Genomic DNA, 23,762 nt, shown 5'->3' on the forward strand with positions numbered 1-23,762 from the left:
GATGCCTCCAACCCAACAGACAGACCGCACACCGGCGGCCAAAGTGGAAATTGAAGCCACACGCACCACATGTCGAGAACTCCGCCACCACCTCCTCCAAACCCACGTCAAAGACAATTGGGGAGTACAGGCAGACATGTCTCCCTGCCCACCTGCTCTCTCTCTCTCGCGCTCTCTCCCGCTCATTGGTTCTCTCTCACACACACATCGCACCCCCCAGGTTCTAACAAGCGTTTAAATACCTTGTCCCAGCTCAAACGAGACGTTTGGTTTCATTTCAAGTGCAGGTCACAAGTCACAAGCATCATCAACAAAGAACAGTGGCGTTAAGGTCAAAAAAGCTATGCATCAATTTATATACGGCTGAAGCGAAGGAAAAAGGAAAAAAAGCAATATGTACTGTTGTCCCCAATCCCCATGCAAGTTTCGAAACAAGTAACTATGTACAATTCATGCTCACGACACCACCACCACAGTCAGCCGCGCTGGCCCCACCAGAGACGTGTGTTTCCACACGCGCTTAGAGGCACTGGCTGTACCACTGGTTGCTGACGACGCAGGTGTAGGGGGCAACGCACTGGGTAGGGCCGGTGTAGCCCTGGCCGCCGCACTGGCCCCAGCGGGGGACGGTGCCACCAGGGGCGCTGGTGGGAGTCTGGGCGGCGGTCGAGGTGCTGCTGACGCGGGTCGAGGTGGGGGTGGTGGCGGTGGAGGAGGAGATGGGGTTGGGGTTGGTGCTGCCGCTGTTGAAGGTCGAGCCGATGGGGCCGAACTTGATGTTGGAGAAGGCAACGTTGGAGTTGGGGGCCTCGGCCTCGACCTCGGAGGGGACACCCGAGGTGGTGGGGCAGGCACCGCGCTCGGCACCGGGGCGACCGGCGGCGTCGACGGGGTAGGTGGAGTCGAGCCAGAGCATGTGGGCGGCGTGGTCGTTCCAGATGGACATGACGAGGACCATGGGCTTGTCGAGGGCAAGACCCATCTGGCGGAGACCGCCCTTGGCGGTGTTGTCATCCGGGTCGCCGAAGGCGATCTTCTGGGCGTCGCACCAGTCCTGGGTGATGGAGTTCTGGTTGGGAACACCGGGGATGCTGGAGACGGAGTTGGGGATGACGACGCCGTTCTGGACGTAGAAGCGCTTGATCTCGGAGAGCTCGCCGGCGGCGTTCTTGAGGAACTGGGTGACGACGGTCATCTTCTTGGTGGTGTCGACGGTCTTGCCCTTGCCGTAGAACTCCTTGTTGCCCATGCGGTACGAGTTGAAGTCGCATCCGTCGGGATCGCAAACACCGCCATAGCGGTCAGAGCTGTAAGTGCCACCGCAAGACTCGCCCTCGCACCTGCTCTGGTCGAGGATGGTGCAGGAGTGAGGAGTGTAGGCAGTGGCCATGTTGTTGGCCTCCCAGATGTCCATCTCGGAGCAGCAAGTACCGTAGCGGCCGGCACCGGCGTTGACATCGTTGGTGGAGGGGTTCCATCCCTCGATGTTGGCCTCACCGTTGATGAACTTGATGTCACGGGGGCACTGGGCATCGCAGTAACCGGTGCCGTACTTGGCACCAGCCTTGTTGCCCGAGTACTTGGCAAGACCGCCGTCAAGGTCCATGGAGACGAAGTAGAGGGCACCGTTGAGACCGCAGCCAATGTTGGAGACATCGACATCGAAGGTGAACTCGTTGCCGAGGAGGTTGAAGCCTGTCAGGGGTCGTCAGCCAAGATGATCGACGCGGGTGTCACTGTGGAAGAAGAAAAAAAAAGAAGCTTACCCTGGTACTTGGTGGCGTTCTCCATGAGGTAGGTACGCGAGCCAACGTTGGTCGAGTACTTGCCCTCGGTGACGAACTTGAGGTTCAGCTGGTTACCGCTGGTGGTGATGCCATAGGTGGCAGCATACTCGGCACCCTCAACGCAGCAGTTCTGAGCGCACTTGGTACCAGTGGTGCAGATGGAGGTATCCCACTCGTTGCCAGAGTAGCAGTTGGTGCTGCCCTGGAGGGTGTGAGTCCAGCGCCAGTTGGAGTCAAGGGTGACGGAGCCGGCGACGTTGGTGCAGGAGCCACCAGCCGAGCATCTTTGCCAGGTCAGAGGGGGGTGAGACTCGGGAGTGAGCGAGCACACCTGCTGAGCAGAGGCAGAGGCCACAAGGGCAGCGAGAGCGGCGAACTTTGCGGAAACCATTATGGCGATCTGGAGGGTTGACTGGGACCTGTAGATGCAAGGCGTGCTTGATGTCGAGGGTGGTGAGATCAAGATGGGTTCGTGAGGCCTTGGGAAGCCGACTTATATAGAGATGTGTTCGACACCCCTTCTGCCCTTGGACCACCCTGTCGGCCCAATTTCCTTTGCTTCATGGTGCTGCCACGGCGAGATCAGCGACATTGCGGATTCACGGCACCCTTTCCTCCATGCAGCTGAGGTTGCCACAAGGGGATGGCATCGCTGGTCGCCTCATGGGAAACGGCTCTCGGGCCGTCAAGGCTCGAGCGAGGACCCTGGATCATGCACCGGTCCTGGACTGTGGGAGAGGCAAGCGCTGGCGCGGGGTCGACTGGGAGGAAGACATCTCCACGATGGGAACGCGCACACTGGTGGTCCGGCGGCGACAGACCCAAAGGGTGAAGCGTCACCGTAACCAAGGACGACGATGTGACTTGACGACCGGGGCGGTTGGAGGCTGGCCGAAGCACAGACGAGGGAATCGTGGAGCCGAGGACGACGGGCGATGGATCAGATTGAGGCTGCTGGATGGGACGACAGGGGGCAACTGCCGCTCATTGGAGCGGGCTTGGGAGCTTGTCCAGGACATCACGGAGGGCATCCGCCGAATGCAACCTGTCTCCATCCTGGTGACCGTTGTGTGTGTCCAGGGAACATGGTCGAACAGCTTCAACAGTTTGCGATCCGAGTAGCCGCGCGCAGCAAGGTATGGAGTACGTACTGCGCCTGATGTACTACAACACGTGTGTCTAGCAAAGGGTCGAAGAGGGCGGCTCGTTCTGGGGAATGCCTGTGACCCCGGTTTTTCCAAGACTTCCCCACATTCTTAGCACCCGTTTTATTTTTCTGCTCCCTTGTGAGCTTGCATGGTTCGTGAGATTGGCTTCAGTGTGCATGTCGAGGCCCGACAACCCGAGAACCCGGTTTCCATGTGGCCGTCAACCGGGTGACCGGTCACCAGCGTCATCAGTGGTGCCGGCGTGTTCCGTCTTAAATGGACATGTGAGAGCTGCTCAAAATAGAAGACAGTGGTCGAATCCAGGCTGAGGCTCAACAATGTAAATTAACACACGGTGCTGGCGGGCACAGCAAAACCGGGAAACAGCAGTGTTTTGCAATTTGGCTATATTGCCAGCCGTCATGCTGTCCGGGAGCTTTGGTCGCTGTCGAGAACGCCGAGCCGCCAGATCAGGAAAGGCGGCTTCCCCACACAAACTGGGAGGTGGGTTTTCGAAGCGGACCTAGGGCCGCCCTTGGCACGATCGCAGGTGGGGATGCTTGGCATCGTGAAGGACCTCGTCCCATCTTTTGTTGGTGTCCAACGGCTGGCAATTCCGGAGACAACCCAACACCGCCCGACCTGTTTGTTGACTACTCCACTCCGACTTCAAGATCAATGTATCACGGACAGCATGGGATGGGATGTGATGGGATGGGATGGGATGGGCTACTTGCACTCAGACACTTTGGGCAACAGGAGAACTGAACCACCTTTGATCGAGACCTCGAATGATTTACTTCCAGGTTGTAGGCCCCGAAATGCCATCTGCATCTTCGGACCTCACCATGCAAGCGTAAACCTTCCCTTTCCTCACCGGACATGGCGAACCTTAGCACGCCCAATACGAGGAAATGATGAGCTGATGATATCTGCACATTGGGGCTGTCGTTTCTGCTGGGGCATAATGTTTCCGTTCCCTTTTGCTCAGGTCCCGATATCACGGCACCTCGCAGCACCAGCACGACAGCCAGAGACAATGCAAGATGGGATATGAGTGGAATGGGGACCCTACCATCCTCATCGTAGTCATTGCCTGCTCGGTATGCTTCGGATGGGTGCCCATCATCACTGTTGTCAGCATCGTCCGCCACTGCCGTGCCCGCCTAAGGGCAAAACGAGGCTCGAATGGTACCAATTCTGATGCCGAAAGTCAGGGAGGCAGACCCAGCACCGCTCCTGATGTGCCCAAGCCGCTCCAGACATATCACCCCAGCTCAACCAAGGGTCTCGAGAGGAGCGCGTCAAGTCGGACACGCAGCTCCGCTGATGGCTACGACCTCAAACGTGTCGACACCAATTCTTCCTGGAATCCCATCCGTCACTCCTTTCACTACGACAACGAATCGCTTTGGGGAGGAGACGGGCTGTCCAGGAGCAACAGTCGTCATCGGCCCCCGTACTTTCCCACCCACGTACACAACACCACACCTTCACTCAGCCGCCCAGCCTCCATCCGCTCTGTCGCATCGAGCCATCGGCAACAGAGCCGGAGCCGCCGAAGCTCAATGGCCAGCAACTCTGACAACGCACCGGCAGCCTTCCAGATCAATGACACCTACTACGACACTACACCGCTACCAAATGTGACGAGGACTGTAAACCCTGTCGTCGCCAGCAGTAGTACGCCCACCTCGTCAAAGGGGCCAGGACAATCTCCACAGCAACGTCAACAGAAGCAGCCAAAGCAAGACAATCCACACCCACCGCAGCGCAACCGCCGCAGAAGGCACTCTCTTGACGCCCGCCGGGATTCGGATTCTCTAACCCGGGACATCTCCAGACCCAACACCTCCATGACAAGACGAGAAGTCGAAGAATACGAAGACCTCGACAACCAGAAGCAAAAGGCCACCCACCGTAGCCACCGACCACCCCGGCCAGGATCAGCATCACGGCGTGGCAGCCACCCAGCACCCGGCGGCAGCGAAGAGACTGACGATGACCTGTCCATGGCCGGGGCCTTGCCGCCTGCCAAGTTGCCCCCGAGGCGAGCATCGCTCCATGCACAAACATTTGAGCGTCCGGCATGGCTGGACGAGGAGCCCCACGCCATGTGAAGTTGTTGATAAGCGGTGAGAGGAACTACCTAGATGTAATGCATATGCCTGTCAGGTGTGTTCAGCCTCCTTGTCTTTTAAGGCTGACTCTTCAGCCCCAGCCAGAGTCTGCCGTCAAATGGGAGGAAATCCCGTCTTGCCTGGCTCCAGAATAGGAAAAAGGAGAGGAAGAGTGGGACTGAAGAGAACGGTTGAGGGTTACATGGCGTGAAGACAACTTGGCAGAGCAGCTTTTTTCGGTTGAGTGTGAGTGAGTGGGGGGTAGGGCGCTAAAGGGGAGGGAAAGGGGGTAGGAAAAAGTTAACAAGAAGAAAAGGTGAGCCGAGGGGGAGCACAATCAAGCTTGTGATGTGTATGAAGGAATATCTCTGGTCAGGCGCGGCTCAGTGTCAGTCTTTCTTTGTTTGGATGATAACCCGCAGCAAAGGAATAGGTAATTGATAGCCAAGTTTGATTCGGCCTGTTTTGTTCTTAAAATAACACAAAAACTCATCTCGTGAAGAAGGAGTGCTTATCTCCGTTGTCGATCAATCTCAAAACAGTTTCTCCGCGAGGTGTCGACGCTCCTCTTCGGCCTCCAGCCCCAAAGCAACACAAAGGAGCAAGCAGCCCCGGATGTGGAGAAAGCCATCAGCTGACATCGGACGACTCTTTCGGATCTGCTTGGCGAAACAACCCTTTCCCTCGAGAAGCCAAGGAGCTTGCGCATCGCTTCTTCGACGGGGCAAAACTCTCCGCTGCACAATGCGCCGAATGCAGGACAGCCCGAAGGGAAACACGGGACGAGACGAGAGACGAAGAAGACCAAGACGCGGCCTGCCCGGACTCGGGGGACCTGGGGAAAAGACGGGGCGGGGAGGAGGAACATTGGCATCGCTTGGGACACTTGGCTGGTTCTGTTTTTGCAGTTTGTGCCGTTGTCACATGGGCTTGGGAGATGGCTTGGAGATTCCACTCGAGTCAAACTCTGTTGAGCTTGTTTTGTCTTCATCTATCCCAAGAATAAAAAACTTCCGTCTGTAGACGGGGATTACTGACTACCTACCTACCTGCCTTGCCTTACCGACTCGCTTTCAAAGACCCAAGACAAACTGGAGACTCAGAATCCCGCGAATTTAGCACAGAGAGCACAATTGAAACTACTTCAATTTTCAAGCAAACTACCTCCATCAGATAAATTGACAAGAGAAATGCTGGATAACTCTTTGTCAAATACAATCAATACTGCCCATCACTTCCATAACACTTAAAATCAGTTCTCGCAAGTACAACTACAAGTAATCCAGCCAAAAAAACACCCATCATCACTGATGCTGATGTGTACAGCCTTTCGGTTCGGGCACCGGCTGGCATCTGCCTCGTTCCTGCACGTCTGCGGACATGTCGAACTATTCCAGCCGCGTTTGCATCCCTCCTGCTGCTTGCCTGGTGTCTTGCTTAGTTTCTGAAGTGATGAGCGAGTTGAGACGATTCAAGATGTAACTTACCATTAGATTATACCCAGAGCCTCGAGTTCTTCTGGACTCGCAAAGGTGGCATCCGCCTCGGCATTCCGAATAGCTTCTGTAGAAGCCTCAGAGGGGCTGGGGAGGGCTGTGGCTAGAGCCATGACGGTGGTTAGAAGAAGTGTTGTGAGTTTCATGGTGACTGTTGTTGTATGATGATTGAATGTATGAGCTGGCCTGTGAAGGACGGGAGGTTGGACACTGCTTGGCGATGGTCTGATATCATGATCAATGGAAGAGGGAGCCTGTTTGCATTTATGCTCATCCTGATCATGGCTGATTCGGAGTCCATTGTAAGTATCAGAAACCTTCCATTTTGAGTCGAGCTCTCACCGAAATTCGTGAGACATCCTGTCGATATGTTGACCAAGACTCAAACCTCAGACCATCAGCTGGGGAAATTAACAATTTGCTTTGCCTGAATGCTGCGAAGAGAATCAAACAAGCTTACCATGATTAAGATGTGAAGAAAAGTGACCATTACACACGTACCTGGAAAGTGTTGGTAGCGAAGTCGATAGATAATCTTTGGTTCGACGCAGGTGTTGTGTTACCGAGTCCTTATGACAACATCAATCAGGTTTGTGACTGATACATCACTAGGTCAGCAAGTTAAAGATCTTTATCCAAAAATTACGCACATTATATCTCTACCCCTCCAAAACAAACTCAACCACCCCATGTCCAGTCCCCTTACTATCCCTATACACCGCCTCAACCCTCAGCCCAGCCTCTTTCCCAATTCTCTCAAACTGAGTCAACGACCTCTCCTTCCCACCAATAGCAAGCATAGAGTAGTCCTTGAAGGCAGCATACAGGGGCATTGGTCTCCCCGTCGTACCACCACCATCAGGGTTGATCTGCTCGGAAACCAAAATCCTACTATCCCGGCCCATCGCCCGTGCCACATTCCTCAAGACCAGCGTTGCTATTGGATCCGAATAGTCCCGTAGAATATGCCTCAGGTAATAAAACCTTGCCCCTGTTTTCTTTCATGTCAGCCCTCGTCAAATCCTACCCCCTTCAAGTAAAGCCACAAACCTTTCACCGTCATCTCCCTCATGAAATCCCCCTCCACCCATTCCACCGCCATCATCAGCTCATCCCCTTCCGCCTCAATCCTTCCCTGATCAACCACTCCCGCCAAATCAACCACCACGCATCTCCCATCCCTCAAACCGGCACAACCCTCCCTGAACCGCCTCAGCACATGCCCCCCACCCCCACCAACATCCACCCACATCACCCTCCCATCGTCCTCCTCCTCCACACCATCCAGCACCTTCCCAAGAGGATAAACTCCCGTCACCGGCACCCTCCCCGACGCAACCCCCATCGCCCTCGTGAAACCCCTCATCCTCTCCTCGTCCTTAGCCACACTCTCAAAGTACCCCAACTCCGCCTCCCCCGTCAACACCGTAACAGGGACATGGCCCGGCCCCACCGGTTCCTTTTTCCCGTAGGTGTCAAAGTAACAAGGCAAAATGTCAGACACCCGCACGATATTGGTGTACATCAAGTCAAACATGGCCGCCATCGGCTCCGACGATCGTAGCAACAACGAGGTTGGTGTGTGACAGAGCTCTCCGTTGTGTGTAAGAGAGAGAATGCGGGAGGAGGTGAGCATGGTTGATATCCTTGCTGTTTCGGTCATTAGCCACGGTTCTATCAAGAACAAAAGGGGGAGGGGAGGGGATGAAACCCACAGACTATCCCTTCTTCCGCATTGATCTGTCTGGCGATATCGCAGCAGGCAGTCCCTTGGGTTGGGGGTGATGTGGGGAGCATGTCAAACACACCCCAGTGCTGGAACAGTCTGACGGCGGAGACGACAGACATGTTGGCAAAGAGGGACATGATGGCATCGGACGGAGGGCGGACAGCGGCTGCCAGTTCGAGCGCTGCTGTGGCCACTTTCAGGCGCGCCGGCTCGCTGCCGGAGGTGGCATCTGTGATGTCGGTGGTGATGTCGTCTGCTAGTTTGAGTAGACGGCTGCCGCTTCCAGACGGGCTCGAGCCGTTGAGACGGTTTTTGATGTGTCCGACAATCTTGCGAGCGTCGTCCTTGGGATGAGGTGTACCTGCAACCCTTCCCTCGGCTGTTCTCCAGATGTCATCATCGGTCGCTCCACGATCAGGGCCGACACTAGGCACCTCGATTCCACACAAGGAGAGGTGGACCGGCTGTTCGTCTGTAGCTGCCTTCTCTCTTGACAATAGGCTGGAAAACCGCGTTTCTGTCTGTGTAGTCGCCATTCTTGATGGCCAAGGCGTTTTGTTGCAGTTTGTGTAACTCGGAGAGTGTGCTTTGTGCTGGTTGTCAGTAGGTCGTCTTCACCCACACGGTGAAGGCAAAAAGGACGGGGATGCATTTCATGGCATGCGGAAAGCAAGGCATGTATATATGAACTTGGCTCTTGTGTATCACAGCGGCAGATGACTTCAAATAGCATCAAGCATTGCTGGTTGTTAATTGGACAACGCCCGGATCGATGGATGGAAAGCGGCCCCTTGCCGAAGAGAGATGAGTATACAGCCAGTGTTCGCCAACTTTGCAAGTCTTCCGGGACCGAAGGCGCTGGTCGGACACGCAGCCGTTCCTATACTCCGACGAAGCCTGTCGCCATGTCTGGTGTTGATGCCGACTTCGGCTGTAGGAACCCTCCCGACGTTGTCAGCCGGGCCTTGATGCAGCTGGCCTTCGTGGCCGAATCTATTGGCGGCTGCATGCCGAGTTCTGTGGCCCGCTGGGACCCGTTGCTTGGACTTCCCTTTGTTGCCGGTCGTTGAACTGATGCCGACGTTTTCGGGCCACGGTTCAGACAAAGCAGGGGGAAGCAAGCTGACGTGAAAAGTACATTTATTGAGACTTTACTGAAAAGGGTATATTCTTCTTCCTGAACTAATGATCGCTTCGGATACTCCACGCAGTCCTGATGAAACCCCCTTATCTTCCCACGCAACCGCCTAGATACCCGTCATCTGGATCGTGTCCCTGAACTCCCAATCAAAAGTGTACGTTATGGTGTCCTTGGAAGCCTGTAGAATGCCCCCACGGGGCTCCCTGGTTTGCTCGTTGTGATGAGTGTTGCGTCATTGGCGCCGACTGGTAAGCAAGCGTGGAGGGATTTGTACCAGGGCGTGACGTGGGCAGGGCATGACGGCCGTCCTTCTGCATACTTCGTGCAATGGCACTTTCCACCATATCTCTTCTCGTCTCAAGATAAGACTTGATGTCGGTTGTTGTCCTGTCAAAATGGTCTGCCAAGGTCTTCACCTGCTCCCATCTTTCTCCATACAGCTTGAGTGTCTCATTGACCTTGTCGAGACACGAGTTGCTCCGCGCGATAGCATCAGAAAGATCCTTGTCCAATCGTTCAGGAAGGGGGGGGTTTTGTTGCGGCGGTTCGGTGGCTCCCAGAGATTGCCATAAGTCACTTTCGCCTGGGTCCCGCAGCACTGTGACCAGTTGCGAGCCCATGAAGAAAACTTTGAGGGCATCATGATAGGTGTAGAAGCCCTCACTCGGGCTGGCCTTGACAACCTCGTACATCCTGTAAAGGTAACGTATGGTGTGTTCAAAGATCAGTAGGCGCCCATGGTCGGTAAGTTTGGGTGTGCGCGGACTAGGAACGACCAGATAAACAGAGCTGTAATCGAGTTCCAGATCAAACGCGGTGCGAATTGTGGCCGGAAGGTCCAATGTGAGCTCCTTTGACCATCTCTGCGTCTCGTGATATTTCTGCCACACGTACTGGATGGGATCCCGAAGAGGGTCGTTTGAGTCGGTTTGTACCAAGGTCTGGTACCAACCCGACTGCAGTCTTCGAAGCTCGAACAGAGGAAGAGATGGATCTGACCTTTCATTGTCCACAGATGGACTCGGGAGCCGCACGGATATGTCGTCATCCTTGAAGGAAAAGGGGCGAGCGTGGACCATGCTGATTGCTCTGAAATGTGTGTCAGCAGAAGTTCATGACTCGATGGTTGATGGACTGAGACGAACCTATCCAGAGCATATACACAATAAAAAGTACGTCGGCGCGCATCTATTGTGTCTTTGCTCGACTGCTGTGTGAAAGTGTGGTCTTTGTGGAAGCCCAGGTCGATACAGGCCCGGCAGGCAAAACCTATGAGGTGCCAGCTGTCAAAGTGAGCTGGGTCGAGCATGGAGTACTGCGTGAGGAGCACGAGAGCCTGTATTTGAGTGGTGTATCCGGGAACAAAGGCGCGATCGGCGTAGGGTAAAGCGCGAGCCACATACTGCAGGGCATCATAGTAGTTTCTGTCGTTCACAGCCTTGCTCTGGGCGGCAGAAGCGATGGCCATGACCATCCAAAAGAGCCAGTATTCAGAAGACCTTATGCCGCCCAGGATGCCGAGGTCTGCGGCGTCGTAAATCTTGGGAACGAGAGCTTTCAAGTCTGCGGTTGGAAACAGGGGATAGAGAGGCAGGATGTTGTCTTGGTAAAATTGGAAATTGGCCTCGGCCACTTCCTGATACGGAAGTTCGTCAGTGTTTGGGTCGGGCAATGTGTCATGTTGTGCGGCGGCCAGAACGAGACGGGCAAAGCTCATAGGGTTCGCCGACTCTTGTTGAGTGTCGAAGCCGGGAGTGGTGGCATTGACAGTCAACAGGCCAAAATCGGATACCAATGTGTTGAAGTCTGCTTTTTCGCGAGTCCGGGCAGCTTTACGATGGATGGCAGCGGTGATGTCGACCAGCGAGTCCCTCCGTTCGGAATCCTGCATCGTCATGGTGTTATCATCGACTTCATGCAGAGCCACAGATGCCTTCCGTGACCGGGCATGGTTCAGTCTGCGATCAAGCTTTTCCACCCTTGCCTCGAGGGCAGCAACCCAGCTCCGCTCCTTGCCGCGAGCAAACTGTTGGTCACTGGCCGCCGAGCATTCATTCTCACGACCAGCCTTCTCACAGGCAGTACAGGCCGGCAATTTGCCATCACACTGGCTCAGGAGTCAGTCAGGGGAGGCTGTGACGTGGGGATACATGACGGGGTTTGGGGGGGGGGGTAACTCACCTTGACTTTAGCTACCCGACCTGTTGTTATACACGAGGCTGGAGTCAACAACGATGCTCTGGATCAGCACGGAAAGAGGCTACTCACATCTTGAACAGGCAGACACGGGCCGAGACACGCGAAGGTGAGGGTTGTGGGAGAAGCTGGACCGGGTACGCATTGTGTGGGGTCTTGTTGAAGGGAGTGGAGCTCAGGGTCAACTCCCTGGCTGTGGTGCGCCCACCTAGACGGTGTGGTTGAGGTTGAGAGCAGCTGTCTGTGGTGACTTTGGCTTCTCGTCCGGGGACGGTGCTGCTACGCTGTGGATTAGCCCTTGTGAGAGGCGCGTCTCTGGTGTCGAGTGAGAATGAAATGGATTGGGAACTGACTGTCTTTGATGCGGGACAGCTGGGTGTGAAGAGCACGGGAAGTGGGGTAGCGAGCGAGGCAAGGCGGGCTGGATGGATATCCGCCCCTTGTTCGGATTCTTTCTTTCCTAGCCGTGTCCTGCTGGGTAGATAAGGTATCTGAGGTACCTCCAGCAAAAGGCGATGGAGGACGGGAAGAAGACTGATCAAGGAGTACTTGCCATCCCGATTTGCTATCTATGATCTCTTCCACCGGCTGTTTCGATTTGGCCCCCAAATGTGGCGTGCCCAGCGCAATACAGGTGAAGTGAGGCGTTCAGCCACGATATCAGACGGCTGTCAAGTGTCAACTGAACAGATCAGGGGCTGAATCGGCTTGGCGGGGTTTGAAAGGAACCTGTCGCCAAGGCTGAAACCCCACATCGCGTTACTGCGCTGGACCGTAGTGGAGACTTCAAAATCTGACGGATCAAAGTCCGTGGAAGGCTTCCAGAACTTTTGCCTAGTAGGATCAGCAACTGCCCGCATCTTGCATTTGCCATCTCATGAGACCAGATCTGAAATGGTAGATTGGCGTGACTGGGTGACTGGTGCTGCTGTCTGGTGCGGGTGGACGCTCTGATGGCGGGGTACACCTGCTGGAACAACCCCACCTTTCCTGGATCCCTGAATCCCTGCCTGCCAGTGCCCGAGTGCCGTTCCGAGTCCACAGTCAGCTGAGCAAGGTCGCTGCTCAAGCCTCAAGCCTCACCTACTTTAGGTAAGCCACGGTGGTGGTGATGGCGTGGGATATACGAGGGGTGGTTATGTTGTTTAGGTACAAGGTAACTTGGAACACAATTAGCTAGTGGCGCGCATTCTGACCTTGTCCGGGCAGAATTGGATGTTGATCATGTTGATCATGTTGACCTTTGGTGAGCTGGGTTAGGTTCAATGGAGACCTACGGCGAGGTGGACAGGGGTTGCGTGTGCCGGCGAATCGGGAGGAGGACTGCCCTGTCCTGTCCAAAAGGATGCCCGCGAGGGAACCTGGAACGTAGGCAGCGGCAGGCCCGCCAGTGCTTCTCCAACCCAGACTTTGAACTTTGATCTTTCTAAGGTAGGGGTATCACCGTCCAGTGTCAATTCTCTCGACCATGTCCAGCTGTTCCAACGCATTCGCATTATCATTCTCCTAGCCTGAGCTGCCACGGACAACCACCCAAACACCGCCGCCGGGCAGCACGTTACCCCAGCGAGGCGCCTGGGCACATCGTCGTCGCGCCCGCTCTAATCTCCCGTCGTCCGTCCTCCCCATTCCATATTCGTAACATCGAGACTCCAATAGACATGGACGCTGCCACTCTGCTGCGCCAGACCATTGGCGCGTATGCCCCGCGACCACTCCAGCCAGGCCATTTTAACTACCCACGCCGTCCGCCGCCCTCGCATCTCGGCCATTTTGGAGAAAACCTGAGCAATGGGCCGGCCCAACACCAAGGGACGGTGCATACCTTGACAGCATGCTGCAGGTGCAGACAGGTACAGCCCTCACTCCCAGGGATCCTTACCCTGTAATGCTGCAGAGCTGCTTTTGTCTGAGTAGGTACAACCTGAGCTGACGCTTGCCTATCAACGTAGAGGAAAACGAAATGCGATCCAGCCCTCCCACGATGTAGTCCCTGCGACCGCGCCGGCCAGACATGCGAGTACTTCGACACGACAAAAAACCGCAAGATGAACCGGACCTACGTTGTAGACCTCCAAAAAAAGGTCCAGCGTCTAGAGGCCGAACTCGAACAGCTCACGGGGGAGGATCCAAACGATGACGACGACATGGTAACGCCAGGCGGGCTGGTTCATTTGGACAAAAAGTCCGTCGAATCCCCTCGGTATCTGGGCCCCAGCAGCGGCATCGCGATGACGCGCATTCTCATGGAGGAGGCGAAACGCTATACCGACTCCCTCCGCATCTCTTCCTTGATCCCGGAATTACGCTCCAGGAGAATCGACCAGCGGGACCGTATGCAAAGCGTTGTCATGGGAAGCTTCAGCGGACCCTCAGGTCCCAGGGCAGTCGACTTTCCCTTGACGGCCGATATTCCTGCCAAAGAGTTCCCCACGAGAGCCATGACAGAGAACCTGTGGAGAGTTTTCAAAGAAAGAATACAAGTATTCACCCCGGTTTTCCATGAGACTGTCTTTGCTCAAGATCTCGAGGCCGTTTTCAATGGTGATACGGACCACTACCGCCTCTTTGCTGTCAACATGATGATTGCCATCAGTCTGGCCAAGGTCGACAGGTGGGCCGGATTGCCAGATACATACTACCTTGCTGCCATGGAGCATTTCGACCACGTTGTCAGACCAAAGGATCTGAAGACCTTACAATGTTTGATCTTGATCGTACAGTACTCGCTGCTGATGCCCATCAAGATTGCCGTTTACCACGTGGTTGGGCTTGCCATCAAAATATGCCAGCAATGGGCCCTCGGGGACGAAAACACATGGGCCATGGGTGACAGCGATCTTCAAAGCCTTGATTTGAAGAGAAGGTTGGTCTGGATTGTGCTCACGACCGAGTTGGGCCTCGCCCATATGCTGGGACGCCCCAGCGGGTTTTCGAGAACCGGTGACATGATAAAGGTGAAGTTCTTCGAGACGGTTCAGGATGAGGACATCACGCCAGATGCGACGCCCGAGAGCATCCTACAGGGTCGCTTCTGTGAACGGAAAACCATCGCCATACATTACTGCAAGATGCGGCTGATGCAGGCCGAGATCCGGCGGGTGCTCTACGAACAGGAACGACCGGCACGAACAACGGATGTAGATCCTTGGGTCCAACAAATGGACCAAAAGTTGAAGGATTGGCTGGACTCTTGTCCAGAACAGCCTCCCCTGTTCAAGCCTTGGTAGGTGGGCATATCAGAACTCGTTTCTTCAAATGGCTGACCGGTATTGATTCAGGTTTACAAACCGATATCACGCCGTCATGATCATTCTCTACCGGCCATCACCCCAAGTGCTTAAGCCAACTGCCAGGGCGGCTAGAATTTGCTTTGAAGCAGCAAAGTCCATCATCACATCCTCTTCGACAGGACCTGATCGGGAGCAGCCCACGTTTGACCGGACATGGGTGTTCCTGCAGACCATCAACTCGTCGCTCAATGCCCTTCTCTGGTCTATTGGGTACCCTGAAGTTCGAGCCCAAAACAGCCGCGAGGATGTCGAGCAGCTTGTCCAGGATGGCATCAACATTATCACAAACTTCCACCCCAAATGGCCAGGCGTGCAAGAGGCCATCAACCTGTACGAAGTCTTGTCAAAGGCTTGTCTGCAGAGCTACACAGCCAAAGTTACGTTTGAGTTGTCGTCCCCCATGCCCAGTGCGCCCAACGGCCACTTCAAGTCGCCGTTTTTGACTGAAGACGGCAATTCTCCCGACTCGGAGAACTCGTCACCGCAAGGCCAACAGTCACACTCGGCAACATCTCTCTTCAGCAACCAGTCGCCATTCGGGTACAACATCGAGCCCCCTTATAACTTTGACCAGGGTGCCGAATATACGAACCAATCGCCGTTTCAAAACCAGCCCGCCTTTCGGTCAAACTCAATCTTCATGAACCCGATAAGCTCCTTGACAGATGCACACGGCCGGCGACTCTCTGAACTGGCTCCCGAGTCCACTCCCTACCAAACCCCGGCCGCAGAGCGAAAGGCAGGCACGCCGCCGATGCCTACAGGGACAGCAAGCTCGCTGCCAACTCCGCCAGAGTCGCTCCCGCCACCATCGGCAAAGTCCAGTCACATGAGCCTTTCGCCACGATTGGTTGGCACACCTCGAGGTCCAAGCCCGACTCCCACGCCAACGCTCCATCATGCAAGCCCACTGCCAATGGTCACCCGGCACAGTCCTGTTCCCGCTACTCATGGACTTGCTGAGTACGGCTTTGGGCAACCCTATGGGCAGCAACAGCCTGGCCCACCAACCTCCTCCATGGCGGCTCCATCCAACATTCCAGCCTTCACAATCCCTCCTATTCCAGGCTCCAATGCCCAAAGAGCAACGAGAGTGACCAACTGGAGCAACCCGCCCGCACCGATACTCCAACCACACACGTTTGCAGGTGCCAACTCGGCCAGCATCTGGGAGCCCCCAACCCAGCAGCAAGGAGGTTATGCCTTTGCTGGCTCCAGCCTTCAACATCCACCACCAACGCAGTTCTCTCTGCCACCAGCGCCAGCAATACAGCATTCCGCCCAACCACAACAACAACAACAACCACAACAACAACAACCACAACAACAACAACACCAAACCCTTCAACCACGATCCCATCATCCACCATCACACCAGCTACAACCACACCAGCTACAACCACACCAGCAGCTGCACCAACAACAGCTCCAACAGCAACAGCAGCAACTTCAACAACAACAACAACAACAACAAACTCAACAGGCCTACAACCCCTACAGCCCGTACCACAACCTACCGATGGAAGGCGCCCCGTGGCATAACTCTACCTCAGCCGGGGGTCTCCTCTCGTGGGAAGGGTACGGGAACCAGTACTTTGGCAATGAGCGCCACGATAGCTTGACGCAGGAGCAGCAGACGCAGCTGCTCAACATTCTGGAAGCGGATGGCATGAGTGATATTTCTGCGTATCTTGCCACTGGCAACGCTGCCAACGGTGGCCACGGCACTGGGAATTGGTAGATGCTTGTGACATGAATAGACACTGGGCATGTTGTTTTATTTGTGATGGGGTCATATTCACCTTGAAACTTGTGTGTGTGTGTGGGGGTGGTGGAAGGGGGGGCTACAGGAGTTGACGGGATACCTAAGCGTTGATTTTACTCATTTCTTTTTGTGTCTGGTTGTTCTTGGATACAAGTAGGTTTGCAGATTATGGCCACTGTGTTACTTTGTACAGTTGATGGATTTGTATATAGACTATTTTTCAACACAAAACATCAACGAGTCGGTTGGGCCCCTTCCCTTCTACTTGGTACAATGATATCGCAGTCATGCAGCCAACCAGCCAGCATCTAAACCTTCTCCGCCTCACCCCCAGGAGCAGCAACCTTTTTGACCGTCCTCTTCCTCCTCTTCTTCCCATCCCCGGGAACGATCCCCGCATTAGGCGGCGCATCCAACACCCACCTCGCCACGGCCAAAGCCCTATCGCTCCCAACAGGGTACTCCTTCTCGAGCTCATGCCTACCTGGCCCACCACCATTCCCGTTCCCTTGGGCACGAGCAACAACCCCGCCATTCCCATCGCTCGTGACCTTTTGCCCGTCAATGTCTAAATCCCCGATTGCCCCTTCTAAACTAGACCCATCATCATCCTCATTATCACGACCATTTGCCGGGAGTTGTTGTTGTTGTTGTTGTTGTTGTTGTTGTTGTTGTTGTTGTTGTGGTGGTTGTTGTGGTTGTTGTGGTTGTCCAGCCACAACACCGGATGTTATCTGCGCGCGTAGCTCAGCCACGGCATTCGCAAGCTGGTAGTCGTGCTCCGCCCTCAGCTGCCTGGCCAGCACGGCCTGCCGGAAACTCGGCTCGTCGCTCACCCGCTCGTCGCCCAAGGCGTCGAGAACAATCTGGTGATGCAAGCGGTCCTTGCGCTGTTTTTCTGTCTCGACTGGGACAGGAAATGGGAAAGGGGAGGGAAGCTCCTTCAGTTCGGTGGATACTTCTGATCCGGTGGTGTCTAACGACGGCAGTGCAGGTTTAAACTGCGGCGGCTGGTGCTGAAGATGATGCAGCGGAGAGGAACCATTCGGGTGCAAAACGGGCACCGGAGCTGGCGCGCAGAGATCATCCCATGCGCCTGCTAGCTGGATCCAGTTTCCTCCTGCGCGCAGGACCTCGACCCAGTCCGCGCGGGCGGGGGAGCGACTAGCTTGGAAGGCTGGGTAGCCGTCTGCTAGGCGGGCCAGGCGGGCGACCATGTAGGCGTGGCGGAGGAGCTCCTTGGCCGAGGTCTGGATGAGACAGTGGCAGAGTAAGAGAGCGTGGAGAGCGTCGGCCAAAAGGGGGTGGTATGTCAGTGTTTCTGTGATGACGGGAGAAAGAACGGGCGGAGGTGGCTGGTGTGCCTGCAGGGAGGCTAGGTCCGTGATGGGATACGGCGGGAGATCTGGTGGTGGCGAAGGAGCAAACAAATCCGAGAGGACGTAGATGCGGTGTGGTTTCTGTGTGGTTCTCTCGTCGTTTCCAACGGGCGACGCCGACTTGGTGGTGTGGCGGGGAACACGGACGCCGTTGGCGACAGAGTTCACCTTGCGGGCAAAGTCCTCGGCGATGTCCAAGGGTAGATCGGGCGAGTACTCGAAATGGGAAAGGTAAGTCATGTAGTCACGAAGCGCCCGCTTCGCATTCTGTCTCACATGCTGCCTCGCCTCCAGAACCTTGGGGGACAATGGCGGGGAGGCCTGGTCGCCGTCGCTGTCCGGTTCTGGCACTTGGGGAGAGCCGTCGGGGAAGGCTGCGTCAACATGCTGGCAGGCCATGGTGAGATAGACTCCAGCACGTTGGAACAAAAGCTGTGTCTCCAGGCTGCTCGGCTGCTCTTCTTCCTTCAAGACAACATCCTCGGTTCTTCGCGCCGTCCTTTGCGCCACTTGCTGCTCGGCTTCGGCCTCCTTTCCTGCATAACGGTGGGTTGGTCGGCGAAGGCGATGGACCCTCAGAGCGTCTGTGAAATCGGCGACGGCCCCTTGAAAGTCCTCCTTGAATATCTTGACGATGCCTCGAGTCCTCAGAGGCTCTGGGTCCGAGGGATTCTCGTGTATCGCTTCGTCCAATGGCTGCAAGCTCGTGCATTCGGCGAGCTGTCGACTTGGAATCTTTTCGTGAAAGAAGTGCACATATTTGGCGTCGCTGTCGTCCGGACTCCGTTGAAGCACCAAAGAAGCAACCTCCTCCAGTGCCGAAGCGCTCTGCATGGTTGAGACGCTACAGGCTACTTCATCCAGCTTGTACGCCTTGCAAAGCTTGTGGGTCGCATCTTTTCGCATTCGATGTTTTCTCTCCGGACTTAGCTTTGCTTGGTTTCCTGGACGAAAGCCAAACCCAAGGCCCAACGCGGCTGCATGGTGTAGGCCGGGGATGCTCTGCTGGCTGAGAGAAGCAACGCCGCTCGCCGCGCGCACAGCCAGGTCAATGGCCTCGTCGACGAGTCTCCTAATCTTGACGAGGTCGAAAAACACGGCAGGATCGATCGGGCGGGGTCGAGGGGTGTTGTAATTGATATTGGCCAGAGTCTCAATGACCTCGGGGGGAAGCTGGAGCCATGGGCCGTGGAAGGCGGATATGTATCGCCAGTGTCTAGGAGTTGACAAGACACCAAGTCAGCAGGGGGGAACAGCAGGCAGTGCAGGACATTGGGCGCACTTGTTTCTGCATATTATGAGTTGCTGCTGGGACCTGACCAGTTTCTGGTGACCGAGGTCGCTTTCAGCCTCGACGAGGTCCTCTTGGGACGAAGACTTCTTTTTGGCCATGGTTGTTTGCTATGAGGGCTGTTTGGAGGAGGGACAGACGGACAAGAGTCTTCTTTTACGGCCAACAATGGACGGAGAGAAGCGGTCGAAATATGGCCATTGGAGTTACCCCAAACGTCCGTGATCCATGTTAAAACTGGAACTGGAACTGGAACTGAAAATCAGAGGTTCGACTAAGCTTCCGGCCGAGGTGGGTGGTATGCGACTGCCCTGGGTAGGTACTGAGAAGGACCCCTTCGTGGTACATATGACGCGGGTTTTCCACCACCCCACAAAATGCCAAGACTATCACGTGAACCCCTCGCTTCGACCTCTTGCATATATTTCTCGGTGAGAATTACATTCCAACAAACGGTCACTTTCATTCTTTGCAAAATTATTACTAAACAGACCCGTAGTAGGTACATTCTCTCTTCCACCAAGCGAAAAAACAAAATAAAAAAGCCAAGGACGCGCAAACAAGTGTAAATGTGAAGAAATGACGAGAAGAGAGACAGAGCCTCCAGATCCATGGCGCATATTACATGATGTGAACGCCCTACCACGGTGTGGGAAGGGCGGCACGACCGTTGATGACTGGGGTGGGCAGGTAGCAGTCGGAACCTGTCGTCGATCCGCCATCGCCGGGCTTTTCCAGCAAGTGTCAGCCATGCTTGGTCTCGTTTGAGACGTCAGAAAAAAGAGGTACTCACCTGCAGCTCACTGCAGCAAAGAGGGACGGCTTGGGTAGCTGGGCACGGCGCGTGGCTGAGCACGAATTCACCATCGCCTGTTGTTGTTTTTTGTCATGGTCAGCAGCGCTTGATGAAGGAAGGGGAAGAAGGGTAGGGAGCTCACATCCGAGACCGATAAGTCCACCCAACAAGCCACCGGCGACACAGCACTGGGCAAAAGCGTCGCCGACATTGCACTGGAAGGAACGGAATGCAGTCACGATGGGCAGGGTGGTAAAGGTGACGCTGCTGGTGGTCGAGGTCGTAGTGGACGTGGTGATCGAGGTGCTGGGTGTCGCCGTGGTGCCAGTGAAGACGTCGACCGTGATGGTGCTGTACGCTGTGATGACGCTGATGGACCGGGTCGTGGTGGTCCCTGTGGGATCGGCTGTGTTGAAAACCGACACACGGAAGGCTGTGGGAGAGATGAGGACCGTCTGGATCGGGTGGACTGACACGTCTCTCCACATGATACAGGAGCAGGCGTAGTTGACTCGATTGACCGGCTCGGCCTCCCAGACAGCTGGCCGCGCAACAGCGGGCGCCTCTCCTTCTGCGCAGTACTCGGCCTCGGGCGCGTCACTGCGCTTGGCCTTGGGAACGAAAAAGGTTGGCGAGGAGGTGATGGTTCCCGAAGTGGACGTTGTGGTGGTGGTCGTCGTGGTGGTAGATGGGTTGCCTCCGTTCAAGAGGACACCCACACACAGACGCGCACCCAACACAAGGTTGCTGCAGAACCGGTTGATGCCGGGGTTGAGGTCCCGCAGCTGGCTGAAGGTGAGGCCATACGCCGAGTAGATCGAGTAACATGTATCCCCAGCCGCGACAACGTGGACTCCGCCGCAGACCAGTGTCGAAGTAGCCGACGTGCTTGTGGTGGTGGTGGAAGAAGTCGTGGTGGTGCTGGTGGTGCTGGTCACCCGGACATCAGGGAGAGTCGTGGTTTCTGTAGTCGAAATAGTCTCCCTTTGCACTCCAAAGCTAGCCAGGTCGAAGCTCAGCGTGATGGTTGAGGTCCTGGTCCGGGCATAAACAAGAGAGGAGCAGTATCGTACCGCGTCGAGCCAGTCCTGGTTGACAGCCTCGCGGAAGCGAACTGCCCGGAGCAGACGATCATTCTCGCAGACCCTGTTGATCTGGGTGAAGGTCAAGGGGTCGGGGTTTTGAGCGAGGGCTGAGCCCACCAGCACCGTCCAGGATACTACAAGCTGCGTCAATTTCATGTTGGCTTCGTCCAGGTGTGTCTGATCTGGGCTGGGGTGAGATGACTGGAGAGAGAGAGGTTACAAGAAGACAGCGTGGTGTTCAAACATAAATCATGGTTTCGGTTCTGATGTTGATGCAAGCTGGAATGCCCAACAGTCGCGTCGCGAGTAAACAAATTTCGTTGACTCCATTCCAACATGACTCCCTCTGCTGAGACACTTTCCAAAGCTCGGGACACCCTGTCTGTCCTCCCTTTTCAAAAGACGTGTTGGTATCATGAAATTGCACCACAGACTCTTGGTGGTGGCATGCGATCTTCTCTTGAATTGTCTCAACTTCTCCCTGTGCCTTGCCAGCTCCTGTAAAGCTCAGCTTGGTGTCTTACTGTCATTAGGGTCAAGAATTTCCATGAGGAGAATATGATTTCACTACTTTCTGGCAATAGATCGATCGGTAGTGCCCAGACTGCCTCTTCCAAAACAGCTGTTGGGCTGGGTGTTCCTTGCACCCGTCAGTAGCAACAATAAGGGTAGCCATCGTTATCATGTTTCAACATCAAGCGATGATAGAGATCCACATATCCCCAGCAAATTAACACATCATATCATTACAACCGCCCCATTCCCACCGCTGATCACTGCCTGCCATACCCAAACCTCGCCTCGTGGTCATATATACTCGGCATATTGTACAGCTCATGATCCTCCTCCGCCGCCTTGGGCTTTCTAGAACTTGTACACCTCCACAAGCAAAAATAGAGGGGGACCAACAGTATAAACATGCCCCCTGCCAGAACTGCATACCCCAACATCACCAACCTTGTCTGTTCCGACAGTTTCAGCCCCCTTTTTTTTTTTTTTTTTTCCATGTTAGCATTCGTCCAAATTTCACGGCCATCACGCAAGCACTCACAATCCATTATTCACCAACAACGCGACCCAAATCCCCCTCCCACCCCAAGCGTGCACCTGCTTCACCCACCCTCCATTCCCAACCACCTCCTGCCCCCCCGCTGCTCGCCTCCTGACCCAACCCCCCCATCCAACCATGACCACCATCACCGCCACAGTCAACAACCCCAAAACCTGGTGCCCTGTTCCCATCTTGCTCGTAAGAACATGCTGCCCACTGATGACAAGCCCCGGCACCATCGCGCCCAGGGTAAACAGAAAGTAGATACTCCCAGTCGCAACATGCAGCTTGGGCCACTTCCTCCCCAGGAAAGCCGCAACAAGATTGTCGAATGGTGCGATGGCCAGGGCCACAATCGCAAACAGGATCCCGTGCGCGGTGGCGGCTTTGTTGCTTGACTTTTTGAGGGAGGGGTCATCATCCGGGAAGGTGACGTGCTGAGTTATGTTTCTTGGTGTCCCCACCCCGCCGGGGCCGGTTGATTTGGAGATGTCGATGTTGAAAATGCCGTGGGCGACGTGGCGTCGGATGCGGGCGTCGAGGTCGTCGGTGGAGAAGGCGCCCGAGTTGGGGCCTACGGCGAACATTATCGGTGCGGTGGGGGTGTTGTTGGTCGGGATGGGGGGGTTGAAGGGGGCGGATTGGCTTTGGAGGTTGCGGCAGCTGTGGCATGTGCCGTTGGCCGTCATTTGGCCTGTTTTTGGGGAGAGCTCGCTGCCAGGGTGGAGGGTGATGCGGAGGGGTTGGTGGGTTGGTTCCGTGTTGCCGCTGGTGAAGGGGTTAGTCGACGATTATGAGGTGAGGAAAATGTGTGGAGGGGGGTCTACTTTGTGAACCGTGGGCTGACGGTGACTGATTTGCGGTCTGCAGATGGGTACATCACCAAAATTACCGAGTTTGCCATGCTGGACCCGAAGCCAATGGCCGAGTATTGATACCAATCTGGAGAGCTGACGTAAAAGTTGATATCGTTTGAGCCATCGTCTGGGAGGTTGATGGAAATGATGGTGTTGGCCTCAGGGATAAAGACATTTGAAGCATTGGTCTGACCCAAGACGAGATGTAATTGTGAGATGAGGTCTGTAGGTAAATAGGTTAGTTCAACACCTGCAGATCCAAGCTGTACAAACTTACAAAACATGAGCCATAGTAGTGATGAGGCCATATTCGCTTTTAACCTGTTGCCAGGAACTTGAACACCGTGGAGAACGACCAAGAGAAATGGAGACTCAAAGAAAGAGAACTCCGGACCACATCATGTATTATCATCATCATCAAGATGGAAATGGCCGTGCAAAACAATGCAACCATGCAGATGTGCTTGCCGTCGGGATGTAGTTGTCGGCGGCTAACATCTCCAGCTCTCCCTTGTCATTGGCTAGCCCTGTACTTGGAAGCGCTGCGCGCACCGTGACGGCAATACGCCTAGCACTTGCACCCCCAATCAACGACCTGTCACACGCAACCCCTTGGTGACAAAGGCCC

The 23,762-nt window shown here is 55.2% G+C and overlaps 9 protein-coding genes across 9 annotated transcripts; 2 read left to right on the forward strand and 7 right to left on the reverse strand.

Annotated features, from left to right (window-relative positions):
* Positions 1-327: 327 nt before the first annotated feature.
* Positions 328-5,342, reverse strand: CBH1_1 (Exoglucanase 1). Its single transcript, XM_062905709.1, has 2 exons — positions 1,767-5,342; positions 328-1,695 (listed from the first exon to the last, which is right to left on the reverse strand). The coding sequence occupies exons 1-2, from the start codon at positions 2,176-2,178 to the stop codon at positions 521-523; spliced, it is 1,587 nt and encodes a 528-aa protein (XP_062766458.1). The 5' UTR covers positions 2,179-5,342; the 3' UTR covers positions 328-520.
* QC763_0047490 (uncharacterized protein) lies at positions 3,982-5,055 on the forward strand (the record flags this gene model as incomplete). The annotated part of the gene is made up of 1 exon (XM_062905710.1): positions 3,982-5,055. The coding sequence occupies one exon, from the start codon at positions 3,982-3,984 to the stop codon at positions 5,053-5,055; it is 1,074 nt and encodes a 357-aa protein (XP_062766459.1).
* A 1,868-nt stretch (positions 5,343-7,210) lies between the features above and the next one.
* QC763_300740 (uncharacterized protein) lies at positions 7,211-8,816 on the reverse strand (the record flags this gene model as incomplete). The annotated part of the gene is made up of 3 exons (XM_062910537.1): positions 7,211-7,542; positions 7,602-8,201; positions 8,267-8,816. 3 exons carry the CDS (start codon positions 8,814-8,816, stop codon positions 7,211-7,213), a joined length of 1,482 nt encoding a protein of 493 aa, XP_062766460.1.
* A 751-nt stretch (positions 8,817-9,567) lies between these two features.
* On the reverse strand, positions 9,568-11,762 carry QC763_300750 (uncharacterized protein; the record flags this gene model as incomplete). Its single annotated transcript, XM_062910538.1, has 4 exons — positions 9,568-10,510; positions 10,567-11,528; positions 11,603-11,622; positions 11,690-11,762. The coding sequence occupies 4 exons, from the start codon at positions 11,760-11,762 to the stop codon at positions 9,568-9,570; spliced, it is 1,998 nt and encodes a 665-aa protein (XP_062766461.1).
* A 63-nt stretch (positions 11,763-11,825) lies between these two features.
* Positions 11,826-12,477, reverse strand: QC763_0047520 (uncharacterized protein; the record flags this gene model as incomplete). The annotated part of the gene is made up of 2 exons (XM_062905711.1): positions 11,826-11,901; positions 12,347-12,477. The coding sequence occupies 2 exons, from the start codon at positions 12,475-12,477 to the stop codon at positions 11,826-11,828; spliced, it is 207 nt and encodes a 68-aa protein (XP_062766462.1).
* Positions 12,478-12,959: 482 nt separating this feature from the next.
* On the forward strand, positions 12,960-16,701 carry QC763_300760 (uncharacterized protein). Its single transcript, XM_062910539.1, has 3 exons — positions 12,960-13,470; positions 13,570-14,843; positions 14,899-16,701. Exons 1-3 carry the CDS (start codon positions 13,279-13,281, stop codon positions 16,649-16,651), a joined length of 3,219 nt encoding a protein of 1,072 aa, XP_062766463.1. The 5' UTR covers positions 12,960-13,278; the 3' UTR covers positions 16,652-16,701.
* Positions 16,702-16,748: 47 nt separating this feature from the next.
* Positions 16,749-19,446, reverse strand: QC763_300770 (uncharacterized protein; the record flags this gene model as incomplete). The annotated part of the gene is made up of 2 exons (XM_062910540.1): positions 16,749-19,270; positions 19,337-19,446. The coding sequence occupies 2 exons, from the start codon at positions 19,444-19,446 to the stop codon at positions 16,984-16,986; spliced, it is 2,397 nt and encodes a 798-aa protein (XP_062766464.1). The 3' UTR covers positions 16,749-16,983.
* Positions 19,447-19,984: 538 nt separating this feature from the next.
* Positions 19,985-21,458, reverse strand: QC763_300780 (uncharacterized protein; the record flags this gene model as incomplete). Its single annotated transcript, XM_062910541.1, has 3 exons — positions 20,284-21,458; positions 20,139-20,215; positions 19,985-20,074 (listed from the first exon to the last, which is right to left on the reverse strand). Exons 1-3 carry the CDS (start codon positions 21,380-21,382, stop codon positions 19,985-19,987), a joined length of 1,266 nt encoding a protein of 421 aa, XP_062766465.1. The 5' UTR covers positions 21,383-21,458.
* Positions 21,459-21,685: 227 nt separating this feature from the next.
* QC763_300790 (uncharacterized protein) lies at positions 21,686-23,616 on the reverse strand. The gene is made up of 3 exons (XM_062910542.1): positions 23,412-23,616; positions 22,278-23,357; positions 21,686-22,210 (listed from the first exon to the last, which is right to left on the reverse strand). Exons 1-2 carry the CDS (start codon positions 23,440-23,442, stop codon positions 23,101-23,103), a joined length of 288 nt encoding a protein of 95 aa, XP_062766466.1. The 5' UTR covers positions 23,443-23,616; the 3' UTR covers positions 21,686-22,210; positions 22,278-23,100.
* Positions 23,617-23,762: the final 146 nt, after the last annotated feature.

The sequence above is a fragment of the Podospora pseudopauciseta genome, chromosome 3, assembly GCF_035222475.1.
Source record: "Podospora pseudopauciseta strain CBS 411.78 chromosome 3, whole genome shotgun sequence".
In the NCBI taxonomy this organism is placed as follows: Eukaryota; Fungi; Ascomycota; class Sordariomycetes; order Sordariales; family Podosporaceae; genus Podospora; species Podospora pseudopauciseta.